Source organism: Lytechinus pictus, chromosome 18 (assembly GCF_037042905.1).
Source record: "Lytechinus pictus isolate F3 Inbred chromosome 18, Lp3.0, whole genome shotgun sequence".
NCBI classification, from domain to species: Eukaryota; Metazoa; Echinodermata; class Echinoidea; order Temnopleuroida; family Toxopneustidae; genus Lytechinus; species Lytechinus pictus.
Window position 1 is genome coordinate 378,299 of NC_087262.1, and position 15,040 is coordinate 393,338.

The window sequence follows — 15,040 nt, forward strand, 5'->3', positions numbered from 1 at the left end:
AAATGAATTTCAGTTCTCCATTTGAAGGTAATTGGTCAATTAGGGGTCAAAATTAAGAAAATTAAAAAGAGATTAGGAAACAACTTCAGATTGTAGTGCGTCTATTTCCTGAAGTAATGCGACCTCTAAGAGTTGACGATTGTCTCCGCTATCACCATGATATTGTAGAGAAGGTGAATATCATCGTAAACAAATTGGGATAGTAGTGCATCTTTTTCGGTAAGTCATGATACCTCTAAGGGTTTACAATTGCCTCCGCCATCACCACGATATTGTAGAGGTGAATATCATCGTAAACAACTTCTGATAGTAGTGTGTCTATTTTGGTAACTCATGCGACCTCTTAGAGTTTACGATTGCCTCCGCAATCACCACAATGTTGTAGAGGAGGTGAATATCATCGTAAACAACTTCTGATAGTAGTGCGTCTATTTTGGCAACTCTTGTGACCTTTAAGAGTTCACGATTGCCTCGGCAATCACCACGATGTTGTAGAGGAGGTGAATATCATCGTAAACAACTTCAGATTGTAGTGCGTCTATTTCCGGAAGCAATGTGACCTCTAAGAGTTTGCGATTGCCTCAGCTATCACCATGATGTTGTAGAGAAGAGGACTATCGTTGATCGGCGGTAGTGTCGCGCGCTGCATCATCTTCTTCTCCTTCCGCCAATTATGTCAGAGATCAAAACAAATCATCATCTTCTTCCTCCGGTTTTGTCGGAGATCAAAACAAATTCTGTCATCAGTGTAGCTTGCAGCAATCGTCCACGTGCCGGCCACCCACAAAGTTTAATGTATTTTTTTTGTTTTTGAATATCTGCCGATCCGATATCCAAACCCATTTCGATTTTAGGAGCAAAACTTTCGAACCGAACACCGAACTTACAACATTACTATCAGTTATCTTCTGAGGATGTCATGGGAGTAGAAGCATATATTATTTTTCTCTGACAACACTGACATTTTTGTTCTACCAGACTGTTCTCCTTTAACGGTTTGCAAGTGTTCTGCATACTGATGAAAATGTGATCGATATTAAAGTTATGGTATTGAAACTAGGAGAAAAAAGCTGGCTGTGCACAGACAATTCCCTATATATTAGGTTGGGATACCATGCCAATTTGGCAAGGGAAAGACTCCACTCTGAACTTGCTTAATCCTCTTCCAGACTGATTTCACCCTCTTCAATCTCAATAGCATGTTAAGTTATACTTGTGTTTAGAATGGCACAATATTTACATATGATACACCAAAGTGGCAAACGCTAGCCCTAGAATATGCATATGGTGGCCCCGATATTAATCCACATAGAACAAGTTCTGACAATTCCATGATGGGAGTATCCACTGTGCTATGAACAGGTACAGGAATGCCCTCTTAACTTATACTTCCCATCCATACATGAAAGGTAAGTTGCAGGGGAGTCTTTCGGATAATATTTACTCCAGATAAAGATCCTGAAGAAGAGCACATTTGACATGCTATTTTTGCTGACTTTTCAGTTAGGGTAGGCTCTATAAGTTAGGAAAGAGATAAAGTATGAATACTACAGCTTTAATTGATCCTGACCACTTCTTCTCCATCAGGCTCTGTAGATTAAGCAGTAAGTTCAGAGTGGAAGTCTTTCCCTTTCCAAATTAAACACAACATGGTATCCCAACCTAATTAAAGAAATTGTCTGTGCAATACCATACCTTTGTTAATATGCTTCTACTCCCATGACATCTTCAGAAGATAACTGATAGTTCGTGGAACAGGACATCAGGCCTACCCGTACTTGTTTATGACACAATTGTTGCTCCCCATAAATTACAAGAACTTTTTCGATGCCAGTCATAATTCATATTGCAAGTGTGAAACGAAGTATACAGCTAAGGCACAGACATGCAGTCAAGATTGTTAAGGAAGGGGAATCCGACGAGCATCTGGTCAAAGAGGAATGGGACAAAGGAAAGTCGAGAGAGGAATATACAGGACATGGTGTAAAATGTTACATTTGTGTAGATTATTTGGAATCACATGGATTGATTTGATACAAAAATGTTACACTTTTTTAAGTATTGATAAACTCCCATGTTCATTTGACTTTTCATGAGCATAAATGACTGAAAGGTGACCTTGGCATGTGTTTTATTTTTGTGTAAATTTACATTCCATTTTCCATATTTATAAGCTTTAATTTGATACCAAACATGGTAATAATAATAATAATAATAGCTGGATTTATAAAGCGCTTTTTGCCAGAGGATACAAAGCGCTGCTATTATTACCCCGGCTTTAGCTCGAGCTACCATCACCGGCGCTCAGTGCATGCAAGAAATTATTCTTACCGAGTACCCATTCACCTCACCTGGGTCGAGTGCAGCACAACGTGGATAAATTTCTTGCTGAAGGAAAATACGCCATGGCTACGATTCGAACCCACGACCCTCTGTTTCAAAGGCGAGAGTCAGAACCACTAGACCACGACGCACCCACAATGTTTATTCCATACACTAGATAAGTCATAATTAAGAGGTTAACCAATGTGAAAAGGATAGTGTTGTTTATGACGTCAGAAAATGACTTTGCCCCAAGGGTACCAAAGTGGCCCCTGTCAGAGCATTCAAGGAATTCCTTCCTACCGGGTACCCATCCCGGGTACACATCCTCAACTTAACCTAAAGCCCATTATGATACCCAACTTGTTTGTATTCCAAACATGAGATAGTCCACATTATATGTTGCATTGCTTAACCCTAAATCTCCTGGGGTATTTGGTCATTCCCGGGGGGGGGGGGGGGGGGCATTATGGCCCCTCCTTAAGATCTCAGCCACGGATTGCGCGATCACAACGAAAATTTGCATGATGGTAGAGAATGACGTAATCTACGCTGTTGCATTGGTAAATTTCACTGAATTCATATATTTTTATTTTATATGAATTAATTATGCTAATTTATTCATGAAATCATACTTTTGCTCTGATTCACTAAATAAAGCTCTTTATAGCACTCCTAACAATTGTGAATGAAAAAATTCTGGTACCAAGACGGATTTCTTATGTATTTTATTGTTTTTTACATTTCTTATATATTTCTTTGTTTTTTACTTTTTGTTTTTTTTAATTGTTTTTTCAATGGAAATCGTTCCAGACTTAACTCTGATCATAAAAAAGGCAAAATTAATTAAGTTTAATCAGTAAAAGCAGAAATAATGATACATTTATGAATTTTGGCTAATACACAATCTGCATTGGATTTGTACATGAAATCACGTTTATGAGCAATTTGGGGTCTGACATGCACTTACATAATGTTGCGTAATGTCGTAACCGCGTAGCCGGGCGTCACAAATTTGGTCTCAAAATTTGCACGAGACTTGAAAGTAAAAAGTCAGTGAGCAGCGAGGTCAAAAAATTTTGCGCAGCAGATATATCGTGAAAATTGTCGAGGGGGGCCATTATGCCCCCCCCCCCCCGGGAGAATTAGGGTTAAATGTGTGTCCTAATTTGACCTTTAATTACCTTAAATGACCTTTAATTGCCCTGAATGCGTTCTAAATGCCTTGTGATTCAGATAATTATGTGGATTTGATTTGCATTTGCTATAATTTGATATCACACATGATATGTGTATTCCGCTCAATAAAAAAGTAACAATTAAGAGGAATATAAGAAAGTTTGTGTGGTTTATGATGTCAGAAAAATACAATTCCTCAACATGCAAGGTCGCACTCATCAGATTCTTAATATGTACACCCACGAACTTAACTTTAAGCAAAAAATGCACATACGTAATACCTACCCCGGTAACTTGTTTGTATTCAAAACATGATATTTTTTGCCTTATATGTATTACTTACATTTGTAATGCAATTTGACCTTTTATGATAATAATGATGTGACTTATAAAGCGCTAAATGAACTCTGTAGAGTGCTCAAGGCACATACAGAGCTAGGAGTTAAAATAAAAAAGTTTTTAGAAGATTTTTGAAAGTTTTGACAGAGGTACATTTTTATGTCTTCATGAAGGCTATTCCAAAAAGTGGGGCATGAAAAAGCAAATGATCTTTCCCCCAAAATTTTTAAAACTTTTGGAATAACAAGGAAGCCAGAAATGAATGAGTGCAAAGACCTGCTTGGTCTGTAGTAATTGATAAATGAAAGGCTGTATTGTGCTGATCCAAGAATACTATGAAAAGCAAGCAACAAAATCCTATTTTTGATAGGGAGCCAGTGCAGCGAATTCAAGATGGGAGTGATATGAGAGCGTTTATTTGACAAAGTAACAATGCGAGCAGCTGCATTCTGAAACTTATATAACTGAGCCTGCGGTTTCAGAAATCAAGGCCTGTACTATCTTTTCATTTGCAGACTTTGATAAATATTTCTGAATAAAACCTAGGTTACGTAGATGGTACCAAACTGATTTACAGATATTTTAGATTTGGGAAGACATTGTCATATGTGAATCAAAAGTTACTCCAAGATTACGGCAAGTCTGAGACAAATGAATCGTGTGGCCAGAAAATGAAAAGGAATTGACATCAATTTTGTTGAGCTGCACTTTAGAGCCAAACATAAGAAATTCACACTTATCTCCATTTAGTTTCAAGGAATGAGTTTGCATCCAGTCATGAACATCAGTCATACATGATTGAAGACGACGAATAGCATTATCGGCTATCAGCTATTTATGACCTTAAATGACCTTTAACTGACATATGCATGATTTAAATGCCTAGTGATCCATGTATTTGCATTTGATTTTTCATTAGCTTCAATTGATACCAAACATGACATGTTTATTTCGTAAAATATGAAAGTCATATATAAGAGGTTTGTAAAAAGTGGGTGTGGCCTATGAGGTCAATTTAAAAAAAATGCCCAAGGGTGCCCAAGTGACACCCGTCAGATTCTTGAAGTAGACACCCTATACTACAACTTTCAGCCAAAAAATTGCATATATACCCAACTTGACGGTCATGCAATAATTTTGATCATAAATACCTGACTAATTAGTGATATTTCATTACCCATATCATGTTGTGCTATCAACATTTCAATCTTAACCAAGGATTATGTTTTGAAATGTCATCATTACTCTGAAAGTATAAGGATATAATATTTGATTAATGCTACATATAATATAATTTAGCTCTCGAGTATCACCAAATCAAATGGAATTCAGGCCATTAGGGTACTAAGAGAAGATCAATGGTCAATTGGTGTCAGTAAATTGTTGTCAAAGTATACTTAGTTGAATTCTTACACATCGCCTGCAGTACACAAACCAATATAGGGACAGTGATTTTCCGTTTCTAAAAATTGCCTTTTCCGTTTCTGAAAATCTCAAATTCCGTTTCAGCATGTCTGAAAACGGAAAATTCCGTTTCCCCATAGACTTTGTGTACATGAAAAAGTGACAATTCCGTTTACATAGAAAACCAATACGCAATGAGTAGCGCGATGTCAAAATGCTAGCGCTGGTCAAAATTTGCATCTACCAATGTACTAACATCGCTCTAAAATCCATTATAATCGAAGAGATTCGAGCTCAAAAACTATTTAAAGAAACATAATCAACATTAATGCATCCTCACCTTTCATATTATTAGCATTATTTTATGGTTACATGGGATTTTATTGCTGATTTGGGGACTTTTCTGACATCGTTTTGAGCAGTCGACGACTTCCGCCTATCCGCCATTTTGGATTTGTTGAATCACCGTGATCATCGTATTATGACCAAACGCAGAGGGCAGCAACACACGGCCGTATTCTGCCTTATATGCGGACATCAGTGTAAACTAATTTAGATACGATCGAGTGATGGAGGGGCTCGAGTGTAGTTACGATGTGTTGATTGTCATGATTGTTGTTGCAAAGTGAGATCGTGTTTTTTTCAGTTGATATTCGTATTTTGTTGAGGATTTGGGATTAATTTCTGATGATATTTTGTGCATTTTGAGAAAAAACAAGTTTTCCGTGATTTTCCGTTTGAAAAGCCACTTTCCGTTTCAAAAGGCCGATTCCGTGAATTCCATCCGTTTTCCGCGATCGCGGAAAATCACTGTCCCTACCAATATACATATACATGTAGGTATCGGTGCAAATGGAAACATTACTATTCTAATTCCTTATACAATAACCTTTCCAAAAATGTATAATTTTACAGTTTCTCCAAAAAAACCTGGCAAAATTACATAGTGAAACTGACTAGATATGAATATTAATTGTTGATCATCATTTGGATTAAATTTGATTTGGTAGGAAAGTGGATTTTATACATGTATTTTATCCTCTTTCTGATAAAAAAGAACAGCAAAAATAAGTGAAGGGTCAATGGGGCACATATACATAAAATTTTATGAAGATTATGATTTTGAAAAAAAGAATTACATGTGTAGTATATTTTACAATGTAATCTCTTGTAAAAAATTATGTAGAGGTCACTGCCTGATTCCCTACCAGTGTTTGTTACCGAAATGTATTGCATTAATTATTGTGCAGTTATTATTTCAATACAATTTGATTTGGCCATCTTTTTAGCCAAGTGATAACTATTTTATTACTATGGTATCACTATCATTGTAAATACATGTAATTGACTTGATAGAATTTGATATTTTTCAGCCAAGCCATACTGAAAAACTAAGTCAACCAGAGATCAGGAAGATGATTGGAGAACTCAAGAGAGCTAATAAACATCTCAAAGGTAAATCATTGAATAGCATGTTGATTTTTTTTTCAGATCTCTTTCAATGTAATAATGAAGTTTGTAACCATAATAACCGTTCTATCAGGAATTTCCATTAATGATATATCAAGTCTCGTCATAGGAGCTAAATCATTTTAGGTCCCAAACAATGGAATATGATTCCCCAAGTAATAACTAAATCACAATTTATATCTTTAGAAAACAGTATGAAAAATTTCTAGTAAATGATTATTGATTTGTACAATTGATGTCAATGTATTACCTGTACCATATCCCCCTCTCCCCTTTCAACTTGTGTTTTTGTATTTTAAGTGTTATTTTTTTCTTTTTCCAATGTTGAATTTGTTACAGATAGAAGATTTTGGGTTTTATCAATATTATTAATGTTGTGTTTTACTATATTTTGGTGATCCAGCATTACAGGATTTTTATAACTGTCATGGAAAGCCTTATAATTGATTTTGTATCATTTTGTATTATTGAATTGAAAAAGTAAAGAAAAAATGAAATAAGGTATAAAATAGAGTTACAGGGGGTATATTTAATTGATTTCATTAAACAGCTTCACCTACTACATTTCCCCAATAAAATGATGTCTAATTCTTAGAGGGAATCAGATGTCAGAAATCATGTGTGGTTTTTTTGTCTCACCTGCATAGCACCTGCAACCAAAATACGGCAGTACGTTTTTTTGTTTTTTTTCTTTCTTTTTTACAAAATCATAATTTATTGAGAAAAATCATCTCTAAATGTCTCTATTTAATAAAACTTACACAAATAGGGTTTTTAGATCAATGTAATTTCAGGTAACTTTTTTTTTTTTAATCATTTTGTTAAAACCAGGGTGAGATATACATGTACACATGTTAAATTTTTTTTTTTTTTTTCATCTGCAAGAGCAGTGCACATTTTAGCTTGCATGCTGCTTGAGCACCGCGATGAGCAAGTGCGCCACGCATTTTATTATGAAATACACTTTTGGGGGGAAAAATGCAATTTTTTTTTAATCACAGAATACACTTTTTCATTCCCAGAGGTTGGCAGGTCTGCTATAGGTGCCCGCTTTTCTGACACTGGCGGTGACGGTGGCGTCAACATAAAATCTTAACCAAAGGTTAAGTTTTTAAAATGTCATAATAACTTAAAAAGTATATGGGCCTAGTTCATGAAACTTGGACATAAGGGTAATCAAGTATTACTGAATTTCCTGCCAGAGTTTCAGGTCACACGACCAAGGTCAAAGGTCATTTAGGTTCAATGAACTTTGGTCATGTTGAGGGTATTTTTTTATTTCCATCATAACTTTGAAAGTTTATCGATCTGGTTCATGAAACTTGGACATAATCAAGTATCACTGATCATTATTTGTGAGTTTCAGGTCACATGACCAAGGTCAAAGGTCATTTAGGGTCAATGAACTTAAATTATGTTGGGGAAATCAAAACGAAATCTTAACCAAAATCTTTGGAAATCTTGAAAAGATAGAGTACTACTGATTGTTCTGCTGACAATAGTGTCCTGTGTCACAATGCTTAGTGACTGATCATACCACTGACTGGCCTAAATCCAAATGGGGGGTTTAACCATTGTTTCATCCCCCCACTTGAATTGTAGGATTCGGTTACGCCCACTGATTGATTTTCCCAAGTGATAGTACATTGTAGCCAATGCAATCAATCATAAACCTGTGTCCTACGTTCAGTCACTAAGCATTGTGTTGTGGAAGCCCAGATCGGATGAACCAATATAGGAATCCAATTGAATTGGTGAGATTGAGTTGTATTGGGATGGTGGACTTACTCATGATGATGGCTTCTCTTTTCTTGTTCCTAAAGCCTTGAAGATTGAAGCAAAGGAAAGTAAGAACCCACTCCATAGTACCCTTCCTGCTCGTCTATCTCCTAATGGTGAAGAGGAAGGGTCTTCCACCATTCATCTAGCTGGTCTGAAAGAAGCCCTCAACCTTGCCCAGAATCGACTCCAGGAGAAACGAGATGATGCTAAGAGAGGATTTGATGTGCTGGTTAGTGGTAATAGTAAAGATGATAGTGGTGGTGGAGATTGTGATGATGAGTGTGATGATGATGATGATGATGAGTGTGATGATGATGATGATGATGGTGTTGGTTGTGGTGATGATGATAATGACCTTACCCAGAAATTTGTCCAGGAAAAGTGTGATGATGTCAAGAGAGGATCCAATATTCCGATTAGTGGTAGTGGTGTTGATGATGATCATAGTGGTGGAGGTTATAATGATAATGGTATTGATGAGAATAAAGATTATGGTGATGATGAAGATTTGATGTCCTGGAAAGTGGTGATTGTTTCTTACTGATCAAGATAAATAATTTCAAGAGTGTTAAACAAACAGTCAAGGGTTCTCTTTCAATCCTCTGAGATCGTTCATGCTTCCACCCTATTTTGGCCAATGCCAGTAATATTATGATTTGAGGTTGTCAGTCCATCCCATTTAGAACCGTCTGATTGTTAAACTTTTATTTTATCCAGGTAAATTATGCACATGTACATGTAGAAGTGATAATGATCTCGTTAGATTTGTTGGTAATATACCTGAAAAATCCTGAACACACATACTATGTCATATGGCTTTCTGGCAATGCACTTACTTCCTTATTTTGATCATTTAATGAGCAGGAGATGAACCAGGATGAAGTGAAAGAGGAAAAGGTTGCCATTCAGAAGGCATTACTTCAATTGGAGAGTAAATATGGCCGACCGGTAAGTGTCCTTATTAACCTACCTGTAGAGAGATCTGTCATCAAGAAACAGACTTCAAAGTTTACCTGTATTACTGCAGTGTTTTCTCTTTTTAATGATGAAAATCAGGAGGAATTAACTAAACATTTATTCTTCCTATGTTAAGGAATATGTTTCTGAGCTGCCACACCTGCTTATTAACGGTGAAGCATGTTAACATTGAGCAAGGATTTTTTAAAAGATGATCCTTTGAAATGCTTAATACACAAGATAATTAAAACCTTTCATGTGGTAGTTACATATACACCTACATGTTGTTAAAGGTCAAGTCCACCCCAGGAAAATGCTGACTTTAATAAATAGAAAAAAATCAAACTAGCATAGTGCTGAAAATTTCATCAAAATCGGATTTAAAATAAGAAAGTTATGACATTTTAAAGTTTCACTTATTTTTCACAAAACAGTGATAGGCACAACTAGGTGAGTCAGTCAATGATGTCTATCACTCACTATTTCTTTTGTTATTTATTGTTTGAATTATACAATATTTCATTTTTTATCTACATGACAATAAGGACCAACTTGACTGAACCATATAGTATTAAACAATGCTAATTCTACATGTTCAGGGAGGAATCAATCGTTGTGTCACTTGACAATGAGGAGAAAATTAAAATATTTCATATAATAAAATACAAAAGAAATAGTGAGTGGATGATGTCATAGTCTCTTCATTTGCATACCAGCCAGGATGTGCATATAACTGTTTCGTGAAATTAAGCAAAACTTTAAAATGTCATAACTTTCTTATTTTACATCAGATTTTGATGAAATTTTCAGTGTTAAGCTTGTTGGATTTTTCTCTTTTTATTCAAATCAACTTTTTATTGGGGTGGACTTGTCCTTTAATCACCTGTATGGTGAAGTCATTGTATCACTATTCCTGGCCTGACAATACTCAAACATGCAAGGCAAGTATTTGTGTCATTTATATTATTATTGTTATTATCATTATTTATAGTTTATTTCAAATTGTATCTTCCAGCCTGTAACTGAATTGGTTACGATTTACATTTATGTAACACATTATTTACATCAATAACTGGGATATACTCATTTGATTTGCTAGTTCATTACGATTAACTTGCACGCCGAATAAAAGTACACAATTTTTCCTGCGCACGCGCAGCATCTCCCTACGCACGCACTATCCCAAGATCATCACGCAAATAGGCGTCCATTTCCTCTTTTACTTTCGCCTGCCGCCGTGATCAGACGTTAGCTAAGTACACTCCCACTTTACTTCTTAAAGTGTCCGTTGTTTACATATTTATCTATGTATTTACAGCCTATTTCAATCCTTTTCCTTTCGGCTTTAGATTGATTTCATTTATATCTCTACTGCACGGAGCTTTTGTGTTATTTTTCACGTTTTTCTTAGATAAACTTGTGAGTTCCGAACCGTCAGTTTCGTTTTCTCACAGACGGGTTGCTTCCGCTTCCCTTCCCTGTAGCTCCGCGCACTCCTGCGTGCCACAGGCATTGATACGACGCTCCCTTTTTTTTTTATAATCCTTTTTAATTCTTGACTTGCTCCTTTGCCTCGTCTTGAATTGAATTGATTTTATTTCCTCTCCACAGCTTAGGCTATGGGACAGGTACATGTAGGAGCGTCGTCCTTGTTTGTTCTCAAACTTGTTCTTTTGTGAGTCGGTTGATTGTCTCAATCAATCTTTTGTTCTTGTTTGATTTAATTGATTGATTGATTAATTAATGAATTAATTAATTGTTTACCGTAAGTAACGGTCTATTAACCGCACCTTTTTCTCGGCGGGATAGGAGCAAAAGTCGGGGGTGCGGTTTATCCACGGTGACGGGTCTGAGCCAGCCCGTCGTAACCCCTCTGCCACTTCACAACACATCGAGTTGTATATACATGTAGTGCGACTTAAGCTGGCGCTATTAATTTTAACCCTCGATCCCCTCCAAAGTCCCGTTTCGCGCCAGCTTATTTTTTCTTTCCCGTTTGCTTTTCATAAGATACCATGTACACCACGCAACGAGAGAGACGGCACAAAGCCGTCTTGTAAAAAATGCCAATTTCTTTGTTTCTTGAACCTTCCTGTAATCCCGTATCCAAAATTCATGCTGAGACATCGAATGATAAACAAATTCTGAAAGTGATTGTGAGTTTGTGATGCAAGAAATGTGAATGTTTCTTCCTCCTACGGCGGGAAAGACACAGATCATTATTTGATAAGATGTAATGGTACCGTATCGTAGTTTGCAATGTACAAGAACGGCAGTGCTGTGTGTGTGTACACTGTGACTGTGAGGTGAGTGAGTGTGTAAGTGGCCAATATTGTTGGGACCTTTCTTTCTTGCAAACATTTGTAGATGAATTGATCAAGAACAGCAGATTTCCGCATACTGGTAATCTCTTTGGATACTTTGAAATCTTTAACTTAGTTTTTGTTTCTTCGTACCTCAAATATAATGTGAGTTTTTTTTTTTTTTTTTTAGTCCAAAGTTGGGGGTGCAGTTAATCCACGGGTGCGGTTTATAGTCCGTTACTTACGGTAATTAACTAATTGGTTAATTGTTTAATTATTAATTAATTTTAATAATTATTTTGTATTGAAATTTTTTTTTAGACTTATTGTCTTTAAAAAAAAAAATTCTCTTAAATTTTTTGGGAAGCCCCCCTGTTCTCTATTAGCGCCCTTTGTTTTCGCTAATGAGTTTTCGGCTTTCCAGTTTAAGGGAAGTAAGTTTTTACTTCTTCCTTTCAGATCAGCTCCTTTACTTATTTCTTTTGACCTTTGTCCAAAAAAAAATTTAAAAAATAAAAAACTTTAGTTTTTTTTCCTCACTTCAGCTTCTTAACTTTGTTTGATCTCATGTTTAAGAAGTCGGTCCTGTTTTTTCCGAAGTTATTAATTTTATTATTAATATTTTCTGAAAAGGATCTTGCTTTGTCACCTTTCTTGCCCACCCACCCCTCCGCCCCCTCTCTGTTTTCGACCCTCCTTTTGTTCTTTCAGGCTAAGAACTTACCAGGTAGATGAGCTCTTTTGACTCATCTCTTGATGAATCCAAACCTGCCGCTGGGAGAGAACCAGACATGGTATTTTGTTCCCGTGATCAGCGGCGGTGAGTATGAGGGCAAGAGAGTGAGACCCTTTGCGATGGGCTCTATAAAGGGTGGAACCGTGGTTTGCGTCCACGTGGGCTGGAAAAAGGAGGGTGGAACCGTGGAGTTGCGTCCACGTGCCCAAGAGGGTGGAACCGTGGAACCGCGCCCACGTGCCCGAGCGTTTTAGGGTGGAACCGTGGCGCTGCGGCCACGTGCCTGAAAGGTGATAGCCAAGGCTCCCTCGACGGGACCTGAACCTATTTTGGGGAGTGTTGTACTAGTATAGAAAACCTCACTCCTCCAGGGCTGCTTGACCCACCGGCTATCGGGTCCAACAAGTCCGGGTTAAGAGCATGGGACTCTTTTTCCGGCACAGACTAGGCTCGATGCTTTGTCAGTCTCCTTCAGGGAGCATTAGCAAAGGGCTACCAGACCCTAGTCGCTAGAGACACGTGAGCTCGACCCCGTCAATCTCACGATTATCTGATCAGGGTGGAACCGTGGAATCGCGTCCACGTGCCCTTTAAGGTGGAACCGTGGAATTAGCGTTCATGTGCCTAAACGGCTTGATCAGATTTGGGTGATTTTTCTCATGCGAGATATCACGTCCCTACTGTCTCTTGTGCCCTCTTCTGCCCCCCTGTGGGGGCCGCATAGAAGAGGAAGAAGAAGAAATTCTAGGTTGCTTACCCCGCTTCGCGGGCAGACCTTTCTTTCTAATTCTTGTGCCGATGGCCAGGCGTCGTAACTTCATGTTACAACAGAACGCCTTCGAGCATCACGGATTTTTATCCTCATGCTCTCTGTCAGCTAAAACCGCCGTGTCAAGCACCGGGCAGGTCAAGCAGACATTCGCCATCTCACACCTCGGAGAGTCACCGGCAATTTCATGATTCGCCGGCTCACGCACCTGCAAGGGAAATTCCCGCTAATACACAGGTGTTATCGACATACGGGCATCGCCCCCCCATTATGTCACCAGACTCCCCATAATTGTGGGTCAGGCGTCGCAACTCTCATGTTGCTTCACACGCCCACGAGCAGTGCGGGTAAATTCCCCCACGCTTCATGTCAGCTTCAGCCGCCGTGCTAAGCACCGTGCGGTTCAAGCAGTCACCTGCCCTCTCACGCCGGGCTTTTATTGAAACGCTGTTCACCTACACGGTGACCCCGTTTCTATGCAGGTGCTTCCGACATACGGCTTTCAAGCCAACATGTCGGCAAGCTCTCGGTGACCGACGGCTGGACGTTGCATCCTTACAGGTTGCATCAACACGTCCCGAGCATTACGGGTTCTTACCCTCGTGTTCTCCGTCATTATAGACCGCCGCTACGCACCAGCCGCCGGCCCCTTTCTTTGAAATTGCCGGCCCTTTCACCCGCACGGGTGATTTCACGATATGCACAGGTGCTGCTGACGTATGGGTCTCACCCAGCAAGTCGGCAAGCCCCCGTATGTCGCTGGTTGGACGCTGCAGCCGCTTGGCTGCTTTCTGTCGGTCTTATTACCGGTGTCGGGCATTGAGCGGATTGAGTTTCTCCCGCCAGCCTGCACTCCGGGCAGCCGTCGGCGAGTTCACCTGCATGGGTATCCCCCATTAATATGCAGGTACTCCCGAATTCGCCCTCTATGTCAAGCTTCACAGTTTGACCGGGCATCGCTTACGGCGACGGCTCTTTCAGCGGTAACTCTCTCCATTCTACCCCCTAGGCGGGCCTGTAGATTGGAGGTAAGAATTTCTAACATCCTGCATGCCTTCCTTCTCTCATGAGAATGTTTGGCTGTTTTTGAGAGGGCAACCTATCACGCCCGCGGACGGGACCGTCAGCTTTTGGCCTGAACCTCACTTTCTATACGAAAGTAAGGGTGCCCTGTCTTTACTTTTAACTCCTACTCTTCCTTGTATGGTTAGAGTCAGGGCTAGTACAGACACCCGTCCTCCAGCGATTGCCGCTGTAGTGAGGGCGACTCCGATATTAACACCATCACCGCTCAGCGGTATGTCTCACTATCTCGTAGCTCTGCCGAGGTTATGAGCATAAATATCGGATCTGAATGTCACGGCGATTAATAGTTCTCCTATACTTAATAATCGCTATGCCTTCACCACCCGGTGCATTATGCCCGAGCTTCCATCATTGGTCGTCCCCCACGGACCCCGCCGGCAGCACCCGCACCGAACGCCCGGAGGAAACGGCTATTTATATGCCAGATACCCCTCCTGTTGACATTCACAGCTTGTTCCCCGAGTCTTTCCCGGTCGGGTAAGCATCATCTCGGTGGAAAGAAACAGCCGTATATCTCATTAGATTGTCTGCTGTATACATGTACGTGTGTTCAGGCTTGTTTCAAGCCCCAGGCTTTTTCTGTCGGCATTTCTATGCCTACTTCCTGGGCGCAACCACCGTGCCGCTCGAGCTCAAACAGTCTATCCGATAGACTGCCCTCTATGTGGGTCAAGCTTGCGGGCGTCTCCGCCG

General features: G+C 39.2%; 1 protein-coding gene across 1 annotated transcript in view; it reads left to right on the plus strand.

Moving 5' to 3' along the window:
• The window catches only part of LOC129281728 (protein FAM13A-like), an 88,489-nt gene extending 74,607 nt beyond the window's left edge, over positions 1 to 13,882 (plus strand). The window contains exons 15-19 of the mRNA XM_064113399.1: positions 6,618 to 6,699; positions 8,538 to 8,725; positions 9,361 to 9,444; positions 11,065 to 11,081; positions 13,744 to 13,882. Coding sequence (XP_063969469.1) covers positions 6,618 to 6,699; positions 8,538 to 8,725; positions 9,361 to 9,444; positions 11,065 to 11,081; positions 13,744 to 13,882 — 510 coding nt within the window. The remainder of the gene's footprint in view (positions 1 to 6,617; positions 6,700 to 8,537; positions 8,726 to 9,360; positions 9,445 to 11,064; positions 11,082 to 13,743) is intronic.
• The last annotated feature ends 1,158 nt before the right edge of the window (positions 13,883 to 15,040 follow it).